The sequence below is a fragment of the Hippopotamus amphibius genome, chromosome 9 (assembly GCF_030028045.1).
Source record: "Hippopotamus amphibius kiboko isolate mHipAmp2 chromosome 9, mHipAmp2.hap2, whole genome shotgun sequence".
In the NCBI taxonomy this organism is placed as follows: Eukaryota; Metazoa; Chordata; class Mammalia; order Artiodactyla; family Hippopotamidae; genus Hippopotamus; species Hippopotamus amphibius.
This window is the reverse complement of record NC_080194.1, coordinates 38,320,355-38,335,761: the sequence shown is the minus strand read 5'-3', so window position 1 is coordinate 38,335,761 and position 15,407 is coordinate 38,320,355. Positions and strand designations below refer to the sequence as shown.

Sequence of the window (15,407 nt, the reverse complement as noted above, 5' to 3'; positions counted from 1 at the left end):
GGCGATACTTATTAAACTGGTATAACAAATTCTTATGGCTACTTAAAACTTTTCCTTTGTGGGAATCCAGATGGCCCCTTCAAATTGTTTTTTTTTTTTCTGAAAATCAAAATGTAATAAGGGAACTGCTATTACTATTTTTTTACTGTGGTAAAATATACATAAAATGACATTTACTAGCTGCGTTTTTGGCCTATCTACTTTATATTATTAACATTTTGCTTTTCTTACACTAGTATCACACTGACCTAATTTGTTGCACATTTTTAATGTTGTGAGGTTACTACCTATTGTTATTCTCTTTTCTAATCTTAATTTTTCACTGATTCATTTTTCTCATAGACTGTAACATTATTTTTCATCTCACGACTGTACCTTTAGGATATTGACTGGAATTTTCCTTATTTGAGAGGAGTCTCCTATATATCATTAGTGTCCTAGAGAGTGAAAGGTGTACCTTTGAAGTCAATTAAAACAAAATTACCTCTTGTATCTGTTCAAGCAAATAGTCAAGAGAAGACATCTCAGCTCAAGATTCATTGGATGGCGTCACCCAGCAACTACTCCTCTGCTCCAGTCTCTGAATTCCTCCTCATCTGCTTCCCTAACTACCAGAGCTGGCAGCACTGGCTCTACCTGCCCCTCAGCCTCCTCTTCCTTCTGGCCATGGGGGCCAATGCCACCCTCCTGATCACCATCCGGCTGGAGGCCTCTCTGCATGAGCCCATGTACTACCTGCTCAGCATCCTCTCCCTGCTGGACATGGTGCTCTGCCTCACCGTCATCCCCAAGGTCCTGGCCATCTTCTGGTTTGACCTCAGGGCCATCAGCTTCTTTGCCTGTTTCCTCCAGATGTACATCATGGATTGTTTCCTCCCCATGGAGTCCTGCACATTCATGATCATGGCCTATGACCGCTATGTGGCCATTTGCCACCCACTACGATACCCATCCATCATCACTAACCAATTTGTGGCCAAGACTAGTGTTTTCATTGTCATACGAAATGCCTTTCTTCCTGCACCCATTCCTATTCTCTCTGTTTGGCTCTGCTACTGTGGGAAAAATGTCATTGAGAACTGCATCTGTGCCAACCTGTCTGTGTCCAGGCTCTCCTGTGACAACTTCACCCTGAACAGAATCTACCAATTTGTGGCTGGTTGGACCTTACTAGGCTCAGATTTTGTCCTCATCTTCATCTCCTACATCTTCATCCTAAGAGCTGTGCTCAAGTTCAAGGCCGAGAGGGCTGCAGTCAAGGCTCTGAGCACATGTGGCTCCCACTTCATCCTCATCCTCTTCTTCAGCACCATCCTGCTGGTTGTGGTGCTGACAAACGTGGCCAGAAAGAAGGTCCCCATGGACATCCTGATCCTGCTCAATGTCCTTCATCACCTCATACCTCCTGCCTCGAACCCTATTGTATATGGGGTTCGGACCAAAGAGATAAAGCAAGGAATTCAGAAATTGCTGCGGAGAGGGATGTGAATATGTAAAATATAATAGATTTCTAATTCCTTCTCCCTTCCTTGTCAATGATTTTGCCCAGACATGAGCTAGAGAAAAGCCTGACCCAGGTTTCCTTTATTCTTGCCTGATCCAGGAGGGGGTAGGCAAGAGGAAGAAATTCATTTTTCTTGAGTAATTGCTTTGAGCCGGGCAATTATAGTGAAGTAATTTAATCTTTACTACATTCCTGTAGGTACTAGTACTTCTATTTTACATAGAAGAAAAAAGATGATTTTAAGAGAGCAAACTGCTGGAGATCATGTATCTGGCACATATATGATATAGCAGAGATTAAAATCTAGGCTCTAGAGCCTGCTGTCTTTCTACAGAAATGCCTCTTCTTTTGCAATTGAAGCTAGAGACCAGGCCTCCACCCTGCTTTCCTTTGCCTGTGTTTTGTCCTTCTGGATGTCCATAGGTATTTTTGCTTGTAAGTGCTACTTTGAGAACCAGGAGGTTCTCAGAGAAGCCAAAGTCCTGTCTGATAAAGCATCTGCAGGGCCATAGGCAAAGAGCACTCACAATAATATAAAGCAATGCCAGCCTCCTACTATGTCCTACACAGCCTCTCTACCTTCAGGGAGTCTAGAGAAAGAGGATACAGGTTGAGAGATGAGTGAGGAGTAGGGGATACCAAGAGGGTAAAAATTGGGAAGTCAAGACTGTGGGTTGGCCACTTCCCCACGTGTTTAAACTACGGATGCAGTGAATTGAAAACTAAGTTTTATTTGTTGACTCTTTCCGAGTGCTCTAGTTGAAGGTGGGAAGACACCGCATAGTGTCAGGTTTCTGGATAACAGTGGGTCCAATCAGGAGAAAATAAATCTCACTGGTTATTTTTAGAGAATTTAGTGTAAGCACTTGATTAAATAAGTACTGGAGACTTGAAAAACAAACAAAAAAAGGGGGAGAGGTGATGCTGAGGTAACACAGAGATGGTACCTGCAGGTAGAACCTCATGCTTGGAATTCCCTGGTGATGCAGTGGTTAGGACTCCATACTTCCACTGCAGGGGGCATGGGTTTGATCCCTGGTGAGGGAACTAAGATCCCACATGCTGTGTGGCATTGCCAACAAAACAAAACAAAACAAAACAGAACAAAACAAAAACCCCACAAACACACACTGGTCATTATTAAAAAAAAAAAAAAAAAAAAGAGAGAGAGAACCTTAACTTGGGAAATGTTGGGTCATTAGGAGACAGTGGGTTGGCGGTGGGCTCGTTGAACTGGGTCACACAACTCTGAGGAGGGGTGCTGCCTCTGACTGCCGCAGGGGCTCCGAGGAGGTGAGGCTGAGACCTCTGAGGCAGGTCTCTATTCTATTGCTCCTTGTATCTCTAAGGGAGTTCAGTGAAGCTGATTTGATCCTGGGAGTCCTAAAACGCAAACCAAACCCAAACCCAAACAAAATCCAAAAGCCAGACAACCAACCAACCAACCAACTAATCCTGGAGGCTAAAACGAATTCCACTGCTGGGAGGAAGTCATTGCTAAGGGATACTGACGAGAGGAAGACAGGAAGGACCGAGGATCCTCTCTCCTGCTTCAAGCATCCAGTCTTTCTCTGTTGCTCTCTGTAGGTGGAAACTAAGAGGGAGCCGGCTGACCAAGAATCCTAGAGTCTAAGCTCCAGCATCACAAGATGTTTGGATGGGAGGATCTAGGGTTGAGAGACAAGAGTTAATTATTGGCACAGCTCCAATTGCTTGAGTCTGAAAACTAAGAACCACATGGAAGACAGCTATAGCCGCACCCTGCAGTACCGTATGCCTTCCAGTGAGCTGGAGACAGAATCAAGTCCTCCAGTGCAGACAGGTGAAGTTATGTGACATAGTGCTTTAGGGGCAGCTTTCATAGCTATGAAAGAATTTGGCATTAAGCTGGCAACAGGAATGGAGATCAACTGCCCCACCCTGTGGGGATTAAAGTAACTGCAGCTCAATGCTGATGTGGGTTCCAGAGGCAGATTCTTCCGAAGCCACACTCAGTGACAGTGGGCAAGAAGAAATGACACCCATTTCCCTGCAAGAAGGGGCTCTTAAATACCCTCAGACATGACTCTCATTTTCTCAAGCCAGAGCCACAGGTGTGATTCAGTATTTGTCATTTTTAAAAAAGGAATTCTTCAATAGGACTTCTCTCCATCTCACGGTTACCCGAAGAGTTTTATCTACCACCATCTCCCACTGTTCCTCAGAGGACAGACAGGCCAACTTCAATACCTAATATGATATTAATAATCTCAATGTCCTTATATATTGATAATTATAGTGATAATAATGAAATTAAAAGCTCAAATATTTTGAACACTTGCAGCATACCAGTGTTTCTGCATGATAACATTTAATTTTATTAAGAGCCTTCTGTGGGACTTCCCAGGTGGTGCAGTGGTTAAGAGCCCACGAATTACAACTACTGAGCCCACGCACCGCACCTACTGAAGCCTGAGTGCCTGGACCCCGAGCTCTGCAACAAGAGAAGCCCCTGCTCTCCACACTAGAGAAAGCCTGTGCACAGCAACAAAGACCCAACACAGCCAATAAATAAATTTTTTAAAAAAAGAGTCTTCTGTGGATGGTTATAAAAATGAATTAAAAAAAAAACTTACAGAAAGGATATAATTCATAGGCATATGGTACATGTTATCAGGGGATATTTTCAAACGTCTGGTCCACTTTGTTATCTCTAGGGATGCTTTCCCTACATCTACTATGCTTTCACCCAGGTGCAAACCCAGGAGAGACACAAAGAGCTCTCTGTTAGTTGGTCAAAATTCAGATCTTAATTCTTGAACTAGGCTTCTCTAGATCAGTGCAAATGGCCAACATAACTATGAGAAGCTTGACTCAAATTGGGTGCACACAGGGATAGATACTACTAGCTTTTTTTATGGATTTGTAAAGATGTAGGGACCAACACACCAGTTGTCATTCCTCATAGTAACTAGCACAATTTTGGCACATACAGGGGCTCAGTAAACATCCCCTAGCTTATGAGACTGAAGTGACTAAGAGTGGACAGTGTCTATAGTGCATCTCTAGTTTCATAGAAGCAGGGCACTAACAAATATGCCATGTGGGTAAGGGTGGCTCTCTGCTCTGGTTCCAAGGAGAGAGGTTAACAGCACCACAGGTTCTGACAAAATTGTCAAGCCCAGTGCAGGTGGTTCAAGGAATGGGACAAACTGGTCCTAAGACAGGCTTTAGGGTGAATCTACATGTAGATAAAGAGGATGGAGCAACAGGATAACTCAGCCCGATCTTGAAGGGCAGATATAACTCTGCTGTGAAGTTCCTGCAGCATAAAAAAAATGTACTTAGTAGAAATCTTTGAACACTGTCTCGAGTGGATTAGAATAAAGTAACATAAACTAAAGGCATTTTAAATTGGTGGGGTATAAATGTACAAACTTCCAGTTATAAATAATATCGAAGGTGTAATGTACAGCATGTTGACTATAGTTAATGCTGCTGTGTGATATATTTGAAAGTTGCTATGAAATTAAACCCAAGAGTTGTCATCACAAGGAAAAAAACATTTTTCCTTTTCTTCATTTTGGTATCTTTATGAGACATTGGATATTAACTAAGATTTTGTGGTAATCATTTCACAATATATGTATACCTTAAACTTGTAAGTGCTGTATGTCAATTACACCTTAATAAAACTGCAAGAAAAAATAAAAATAAATAAAATATGGGACACAGATGTTTTCCCAGTTTAACTGAGAAAAATCTGTGAAGAATCACTTTGCTACTATAGGCTGACTGTGGTCTAACTGTACTGGAAGAGGGTGTACTAAGAACATGAGAAGGGCAGAGGGGTGACCCACCAAGACCCCACCTCACTCCCTGGATTGCAGGTTAGTGACATTTGCATGACGAACACAGAGCCTTTTGAGAAAGAAGATTTGAAACCACTGAACACTGCTATTCAGGATCACAGCAGATTTAAATCAAGACCCAGTGGCAAGAGAGAACAATAGGTTCCATGGAATTAAATTATCTGGAGGAAAGAGGGATTCTATGCTGGTGACTAATGCCCAAAACAGAGACTTAATATTGCTGAGGGAACAAACCTATGTTTTCCACAGTGGAGTCTGGGAGCCTCTTAGCACATAGTCATCTGATACTCTATTGCGCTTCGGGATATACAGTAAAACCTTGGATTGCAAGCAGTTTGCTCTGCGAGTGTTCTGCAAGATGGGCAAAGATTTCTAATAAATTTTAAGTTGATAAACGAGTGATGTCTTGCAATACGAGTAGTACGTGATGCTGAATGTCACAGAATCACAACTGAGCCAATGGTTCTTATCTCTCTTTCTCTCTCTCTCTCGCTGCAGAATTGTGGGTGATTGTCTCCCATGCTTGGATGCTTGGTCTCAGGCTGCAGTGTTTGACAGAAATCAGTGATTTTTCAGAACGTTGGAAGGTGCCCACAACTGGCGCTAGTGTGTTTTTGTCCCTTCAAAGCACCTATGGACAGTCCTTTGCTTTTCCATACAAGGGTAAGTTTAGGAATGTTTTGCTTCATTTTAGGTCAGTCTGCCTGCAGATATAGACCCTTTCCTCTGCTGCCTTATTGCCAGTTACATTAAATACAGTATATGACAAGAGTTTATTAATACTGTACTGTAGTCAACATCCGTGTGAGCGTATTCAATGGCCCCCATGCAGAAAAATGTTGAAAAGAAAGGCAATAAGAAGAAGGAGATGATTACGGTGGAAGTTAAGAAGGAAATCATTGAGACGTACGGACGAGGTATGCGAGTGGCCGAAATTGCAAGATTTTATAAGACGTCTAGGTCGACCATGTGCACAATATTAAAGAAGAAAGCAGAAATAAGGGGGCTAGATGCAGCAAAAGGCAGAATCACGAGAATATCAAAGCAATGGCCACGTGTTCTGGAAGATGTAGAAAAGTTGCTTCTGGTTTGCATAAGTGAGAAGCAACTAGCAGGTGATACTGTGACCGAGAACTTTATCTGCGAGAAGGCAAAGGCCTTGTACACCAACCTCGTAAGTAAACTGCCAGGTACGTCAACAGAAAACGAAGAAGGCCTCAAGGCAAGCAGGGGATGGTTTGCTAACTTTAAGAGAAGTGGCATCCATCGTGTTGTGAGGCATGGAGAGGCTGTGAGTTCAGACACTAAGGCAGCTGAGGCGTTGGCCACCTAGTGCCAGAAGCTCATGGTTTCCGCGTATTAGCCGCCAGAGCAAGTTTTTAACTGCGATGAAATGGGGATTTTTGGGAAAAAGGTGCCAAAGAGGACCTACGTTACAGAAGAGGAGAATTCAATGCCCAGTCACAAGCCCATGAAAGGCCATCTCACCCTCTTGTTTTGTGCTAATGCAAGCAGGGATTTCGAAGTCAAGCCCCTGCTCGCGTATCATTCCGACAATCCATGCGCCTTCAAGAAATGCAAGGTGCAAAAGAGCCAGTTAGACGTTATGTGGAGGTCCAACAGCAAGGCTTGGGTCACTCGTACCTTGTTCGTTGAGTGGATCAACAAGGTCTTCGGTCCTGCAGTGACGAAATACCTTTTAGAAAGAATCTGCCACTCGGAGCCTTGCTGGTTATGGAGAATGCTGCTGCTCATCCTCCAGGCTTTGAGGACGACTTATTGGAGGAATTTGAGTTCATTAAGGTTAAGTTCCTTCCTCCCAACACCTCTCCAATCCTCCAGCCCATGGATCAGCAGGTCCTTTCAAACTTTAAAAAGCTTTACACCAAAGCACTATTTCAGTGACGCGTCCAGGTGACGGAAGGAACAAACCTTACCCTCTGAGAGTTTTGGAAAAATCATTTCCACATCATGAACTGCCTCAAGATCATCGATAAAGCCTGGAATGGGGTCACCAAGAGAACCTTCAATTCTGCTTGGAGAAAACTATGGCCTGATTGCGTTCTTGGACGTGACTTAGAGTGGCTTGCTCTTGAACAGGAGCCGCCAGTTGTCGTGGAAGTTGTGTCCTTGGGGAAGACCATGGGACTGGAGGTGAATGAGGATGACATTCAAGAACAGGTGGAAGAACATGGCCAGGAGCTGACCACCCACGAACTGACGGATCTGCATACGAACAACAGGAGGTTATGGAAGAGATCTCATCTGCAGAGGAGGAGGAGAAAAAGGCGGAGGAATCCTTCACTTCAAATGAGATTAGAAAGATGTGTAAAATGTGGGAAGCAGTGCAAAATTTTGTAGAAAAGCACCACCTGAATAAGGCTGTAGCAGTGCGAGCAGTGAATCTGTTTAATGACAATACAATGTCACATTTCCGCGAAATCCTCAAAAGGAGGCAAAAACAAGTGTCATTGGATAGGTTCCTTTTTAAAGTTGCACGAAAAGAAAAAGATTCCATTGAGCCAATGGATAGTAGTGATTCCGTTAGCGGTGAAAATCGTCCTACACAATAATCATCCTCTCTCGTCTCCCTCACACCAGCCACGAAGGTTTTAAAAGGTAAGCGCAGGTTAATTTGTTTATTTTTCTTTAGATTTTATATTTGCTTTATTATTTTGTATTATATTACCTGTATTGTAATCCTTTTTATATGAATATTTTTTGATTGTGGAATGAGTCATCTGAGTTTATATTATTTCTTACGGGGAAATTCACTTTGATATACAAGTGCTTTGGATTATAAGCATGTTTCTGGAACAAATTATGCTCACAAACCAAGGTTTTACTGTATAAGCATACGGGTGTTAAGGATGAGAGCTGTGACCTCAGAGGCGGATTGTGGAACATCAAATTTGTGCAGCCAGGGAGTCTAATCAGGATGGCATTACTGCAAGGAGTAAAGAAACGCTTCGCTGCTGACATGTCAACAGTGCCCCCAAGTGGCTGTAAGTAGGAATAGCAATACTTCAGTGAATTTAGTTCTCAACCTTGGCTTGTTTTCGAAAGGGGACTGACAACTCTGAAAAACTCCTGGGATCGCCAACACTCAGGGGGAGAGGTAGTATTTTCAAGAAGAAAATACTGTACTTCCGGCTTATAAGCATATGGAGAGCTGAATGATTTTTTTTTTTAAAGGAGTATAATTTATTCTTCTGGTTCCTTATTTTTGTTTCCTAATTTCCTTTTTTTCAGTGACATTTAAGAACACAGCAAATCAATGGCGTGAATCAGGTATTCATAAGGGTATATTGTGTCATGATATTTAATAAGATGTTACATTAGCAATATTTTGCTAAGGACTGTATGTGATAATAACATTTATTTATTTCTTCATCTACGCAACCAAAAATTCGTTGTTGAGTGCTTTATGTGTGATTAGCGTAGTAGTAATTACCAAGAGACTGGTCAAAATGGCCCATGAATTATCATTATTCCCAGTTTTGCAGGGTAGCCAACTGAGTAAAATGATAAAATTCTAATGGTCATTCAACTAACAGGGTCAAGGATGAAGACAGATAAATTAGGCGTATTTGCTACTAAATCTATTTTTCCTGTTATATTGTCTAGAGTTTGAGCTACATTTTTGGACTTCAGTTAGATAGATTTGTAGTTTTCTGAAGTTTTTCATGCTCTAGATTATAGATTGCAAAGGCAGTACACATCAAAACCCATCATATATGGAATTAGTAAACACACGTAAAGTTAGTTACTGCAGTGAAGATATCACAGGAACTTAACACAGTATAAGTCTACTTCTAATCCACTTCCTGATTTCAGTGCATGGGGGCTTTGCTTCATGTCAGCATTTAGGGACCCATGCTTCTGTCATATGTGGGTATTCTATGTTCTAAGCCCTTAGTGACCTCCACAGGTCCTTTTGAATCTGGCTGTCACACAGTGAAGGGAAGGAATGTGCAGGACCTTGTGGGATGTTTTAGGAGCCAACCTGGGAGAGATTTACATCATTTTTTCTATCATTCCATTGACCAGAATCCTCACATAAATCTAGTGCCTGGAGGAGAGGCCAGATGACTAAATAATTATTTCTTAAAGGAAATGATATGAGAGAGACTCTCGCACGTAAAACATACATAACCTCTTCCCAAGTGCGACTACCCAAACTCTCATCTAGTCTCTGCATGCAGCACAGAGTCCAAGGTCTCCAGGAGTGTGTGGTCATCTCCATCAGGTCTTGATGTGGTTGCTCTTGGACCATCATCTTCCTTCTCCCACCATATATTTAATGGTGGGGCAGAACCTGGGTACCAGCCATTAGGATTCCCAGTTGAAAGTGAAGCATGGAATACATTTGGCAGGAACCTGTCAATGGTAATTCTGAAATACTTTGGGGGCAGGCATAGCAACATCTTACTCTTCTGACAGTTGGGGAAGATCCCTGACTAGACACTGGTTATGTTCTCTGGGAGAATCTCTCCTGGCCATTGTTCTCTATGTCTCCTTCTTCTGTTATTTTTGGGGGGGGTGTGCCTTCTTCAATGTCCCCAGTGACATTAAATGAAGCAGGCATTGAAACATGTGACTTCTTTGGCAGGTACTGTATTTGCAGCCTGTTTCCTGCTCATAAAATATTAGAATCAATAATTATTTTAATTCTTTATCAAAAGCTTTCTTTAAAAGCCAAGCTCATGTTTCTTTGGCAGTGAACCCCCTCAAATACCTAACATTTTTCTGATATATTAGTATTAGGTCAATTCCACCTGTTGGAATCACACTTTAGTGTAAGCACCCGACAATTAGCTTTTTTGATTAAAATGTAAGCACCTGACATTAAGTTTTTGATTGCTGAGGCATCCACTTTAAACACATTCATCTCCTGCAAATCAAAACTATAATGAGAAAGAATGAAATTAGAACACTTCCTAACACCATACACAAAAATAAACTCCAAATGGATTAAAGACCTACATGTAAGGCCAGACACTATAAAACTCCTAGAGGAAAACATAGGCAGAACACTCTATGACATCCATCAAAGCAAGATCCTTTTTGACCCACCTCCTAGAATCATGGAAATAAAATCAAGAATAAACAAATGGGACCTCATGAACTTAAAAGCTTTTGCACAGCGAAAGAAACCATAAACAAGACTAAAAGGCAACCCTCAGAATGGGAAAAAATAATTGCCTATGCAACAATGGACAAAGGATTAACCTCCAAAATATACAAGCAGCTCACGAAGCTTAATACCAAAAAAGCAAATAACCCAATCCACAAATGGGCAGAAGACCTAAATAGACATTTCTCCAAAGAAGACATATAGATGGCCAACAAACACATGAAAAGATGCTCAACATCACTAATCATCAGAGAAATGCAAGTCAAAGCCACAATGAGGTATCATCTCACACCGATCAGAATGGCCATCATCACAAAATCTGGAAACAACAAATGTTGGAGAGGGTGTGGAGAAAAGGGAACTCTCCTGCACTGTTGGTGGGACTGTAAGTTGGTACAGCCACTATGGAAAACAATTTGGAGGTTCCTTAAAAAACTACACATAGAACTACCATATGATCCAGTCATCCCACTCCTGGGCATATACCCAAAGAAAACCATAATCCCAAAAGAAACGTGTACCATAATGTTTATTGCAGCACTCTTTACAATAGCCAGGACATGGAAGCAACCTAAATGCCCATCAACAAAAGAATGGATACAGAAGATGTGGCATATATATACAATGGAATATTACTCAGCTATAAAAAGGGATGAGATGGAGCTATATGTAATGAGGTGGATAGAACTACAATCTGTCATACAGAGTGAAGTAAGTCAGAAAGAGAAGGACAAATATTGTATGCTAACTCACATATACGGAATCTAAAAATGGTACTGATGAACTCAGTGACAAGAACAAGGATGCAGATACAGAGAATGGACTGGAGAACTCGAGGTATGGGTGGGGGTGGGGGGTAAAGTGGAAACTGAGACGAAGCGAGAGAGTAGCACAAGACATATATATACTACCAACTGTAAAATAGTCAGTGGGAAGTTGTTGTATAACAAAGGGAGTCCAACTCGAGGATGGAAGATGGCTTAGAGGACTGGGGCGGGGAGGGTGGGGGGGACTCGAGGGGGGGGAGTCAAGGAGGGGAGGGAATACGGGGATATGTGTATAAAAACAGATGATTGAACCTGGTGTACCCCCCCAAAAAAAAAAAAACAAACTACAATGAGGTATCACCTCACACCCATCAGAGAGGCCATCATCAAAAAATCTGCAAACAATAAATGCTCGAGAGGGTGCGGAGAAAAGGGAACTCTCCTACACTGTTGGTGGGAATGTAAACTGATGCAGCCACTATGGAGAACAGTATGGAGGTTCCTTAAAAAACTAAATATAGAACTAGTATATGACCCAGCAATCCCACTCCTAGGCATATATCTGGAGAAAATCACAATGTTCATTGCAGCCCTATTTATTTATTTTTTTGGGGGGTACACCAGGTTCAATCAACTGTTTTTATACACATATCCCCGTATTCCCTCCCTTCCTTGACGCCCCCCCCCTCGAGTCCCCCCCACCCTCCCCGCCCCAGTCCTCTAAGGCATCTTCCATCCTCGAGTTGGACTCCCTTTGTTATACAACAATTTCCCACTGACTATTTTACAGTTGGTAGTATATATATGTCTGTGCTACTCTCTCGCTTCGTCTCAGTTTCCCCTTCACCCCCTGCCCCCTCCCATACCTCGAGTTCTCCAGTCCATTCTCTGTATCTGCATCCTTGTTCTTGTCACTGAGTTCATCAGTACCATTTTTAGATTCCGTATATGTGAGTTAGCATACAATATTTGTCCTTCTCTTTCTGACTTACTTCACTCTGTATGACAGATTGTAGTTCTATCCACCTCATTACATATAGCTCCATCTCATCCCTTTTTATAGCTGAGTAATATTCCACTGTATATATATGCCACATCTTCTGTATCCATTCATTTGTTGATGGGCATTTAGGTTGCTTCCATGTCCTGGCTATTGTAAAGAGTGCTGCAATAAACATTATGGTACACGTTTCTTTTGGGATTATGGTTTTCTTTGGGTATATGCCCAGTAGTGGGATTACTGGATCATAGGGTAGTTCTATTTGTAGTTTTTTTAAGGAACCTCCAAATTGTTTTCCATAGTTGCAGCCCTATTTATAATAGCCAGGACATGGAAGCAACCTAAATGTCCATTGAAAGATGAATGGATACAGAAGATGTGGTACATACATACAATAGAATGTTACTCAGCCATAAAATGAATGAAATAATGCCATTTGCAGCCACATGGTGGACCTAGAGATTCTCATACTGAGTGCAGTAAGTCAGACAGAGAAAGACAAATATCATAGGATATTGCTTACATGTGGAATCTAAAAATGGTATAAATGAAATTATTTGCAAAACAGAAATAGTGTCACAGATGTAGAAAGCAAACTTATGGTTACCAAGGGGGAAGAGTGGGGAGGGATAAATTAGGAAATTGAGATTGACATATACACACTATTATATATAAAATAGGTAAATAATAAGGACCTACTGTATAGCACAGGGAACTCTACTCAATACTCTGTAATGACCTATATTGGAAAAGAATGAGTGTATGTCTATGTATAACTGATTCACTCTGCTGTACAAAAGAAATGAATACAACACTGTAAATCAACTATATTCCAAAAAAGTAATTGAAAAGATAAAGACATCCATCTCAAATAAACACACTGCCAGTGACACAATTAGGTAAAGAACCAGGATACCTGGGCCATGAAAGTTTAGAAATCTTTGGTCCACTAGATAAATGACCTTTTGATTGCCCTTGCTTTTCCTTCTTGTACTTTAATTCCTGCTCTGATGTTTTAAATTCACCAGTAAAGAGTGAACCTGTGAAAACCTGGGGATCTCACCCTTGACCCCAAGGAAAGCAGACCCTCAGGTGCATTCTCTTTCTCTCTCTCTTCTGTACCCATGACCTTGTTGTGTGACTCAGGTATGCTCTTTACCCTACAGGACTTGTGAGTAATAAACCTTGTTTTTCCAAAGTTTCCTGATGGTTGTGTCTGAGGGGTGTCTTTTAATCATGATAAGAACTACAAGGGCTGGTCCAGCCTCAGCATTGACTCTGGTTGGGAAAATGTCTGTGGGGGCTCCCTGCAAGGAGCAGGAGCCCAGGTGGGTGCCCCAGGCATTTCTAGCCAATAGCATCACTATCCATAGACTGAGACCCACACAAAACACATACCCAAGAATGTTCTTAGACATAATTTTAATATTTTTCTTTTTTTCTTTATTGTTTTTCCCCTTTCTCCATGCCACTTCTTTTCTACATAATGGTGTCTATCTAAGGCTATCAGTCTTGAGTAGGATAGCTGTCCATTAATCTAGTCTCTTCTCAGGGCTGGTTACCATGAGTCTTTGCTACCTAAAGACATTCTAAATCTTTCTCTTAACGTTTGACATCCCAAGCAAGACTGTATATTTATGGACTTTCTCTATTATGATTTCTGCTTGAAAACCAGCTTAATTTTCTGCTAAGCTCATCTGTTTCTCATAAAAACTTGTCAAATGAAATCAACAACTGCAAACACACATATTATTTTCAGTTCTTTCAACCATTTCCCCTGGAATTACCATTTAGTAGACAAGTCAGTTTTCCTTGATATGTGATCTTTCTAGCATTGGATGTCAATTTTCTCAGTGTCTTCAGCCTTATTCAGGACAACTTGGCAGCTGTCAAAACAAACAATTCCAATTTGTCCATAGTTTAACACAATACAATTTTATTCTTTGATGACAGCCAGCCCAATGCGTCATTCAGGTCCTAGCCTCCTTCACTGTGAGGTTCCACCATTTTCTGTGGGTTCGTGTCTTCCAGTGGATTATCTGCAGCTAGCCAGAGGGGGAGGAAGAGAGAAAATGCAGAGGCATTGAGGAGATTGTAAAAGCCATTCCTGGAAGAGGTGCATGCCATTCCCTTGGGCAGGCTTAGTCTTACGGCCCCACCCAACTGCAGGTGTCCCTGAAAAATGTAAATTTATTTGTGTTTAGGAGGAAAAAGAACTCTGTTTGGAAAACCTAGCCTTGTCTCTACCAGAGGTTATATGTATCTCTATATACGCCTGTACCATGTATTGATTGTCAAGCTATAATCCAGCTTGTGGAGTGAGAATGGTGAGAGTGGTAGGAGAACCTCTGGAGATTTCTATGGCTCCCTTGGACTCTCCGAGACACTGTCTGCCCTAGAGCCTGATCCTCTGTTGTTTGCCTCTTCCAGATGCTTTATTAATTCCTCATGTTGTATTTTAGACTGATAAGAGAGAGAAACAAAGGGACACTTTTAGATCCCTTCCACATTTCCCCGTCATCCCCCTCACCTGTGGTAGGAAGGAAGAGAAGGCACTGGGTGGAATATCGGTAAGCTGCCCCTCAGGGATGCAGATGGGGTGCAGGGATGTGAATCCCTCCCCAGACCCAGTCCGCAGCCCAGGGCAGCCTAAATGTGTTCCTGAGACCGGCCCTGCCATTCTGCCATGGTGACATCAGGAGCCCCATATTTGATTCAAACAAGCAATGATTTTCTACTCAGCCTTTGAGTTTACGCAGTTTGTTTTCTGTCAGGAGACACTGTAGTTGGGACATCGTTGGGAGGAGGGGCTAGAGGAGTTCATATTCTAGGGAAGAACAGACCTTGGTGGGTTTCCTCAACAAAGTCACTGAATTCATTACATTTACTGGGATGTTTATAACAGAATTAAGAACTGTGTCCTGTTTGAGAAATAGGCTGAGCCTTTTCTTCGACCTATACTTACTACTGTAAAAGTAAATATTGCTTTGTCTGTAGATTTAGCCAAAAGGAGGATATTTATGGGTCCGTGTGTCTTGCCTCCTCACGGCTGGGGTGAGAGCCGTCTCCCTGACTTTCCGGGTATACTGCTGACTTACAAAATGTCTGAGGAGTTCTGCACTACATTTAACCAGACAACTGGTAACAG

At 41.9% G+C, this 15,407-nt stretch overlaps 1 protein-coding gene across 1 annotated transcript; it reads left to right on the top strand.

Moving 5' to 3' along the window:
• The first annotated feature begins 543 nt into the window (after window positions 1-543).
• On the top strand, window positions 544-1,488 carry LOC130861731 (olfactory receptor 56A1-like). The gene has a single exon (XM_057750875.1). It carries the CDS (start codon window positions 544-546, stop codon window positions 1,486-1,488), a length of 945 nt encoding a protein of 314 aa, XP_057606858.1.
• The last annotated feature ends 13,919 nt before the right edge of the window (window positions 1,489-15,407 follow it).

Excerpts from the sequence above, each read along its gene's own strand:
- LOC130861731 (XM_057750875.1), top strand. The coding sequence starts at position 544 with ATGGCGTCACCCAGCAACTACTCCTCTGCTCCAGTCTCTGAATTCCTC.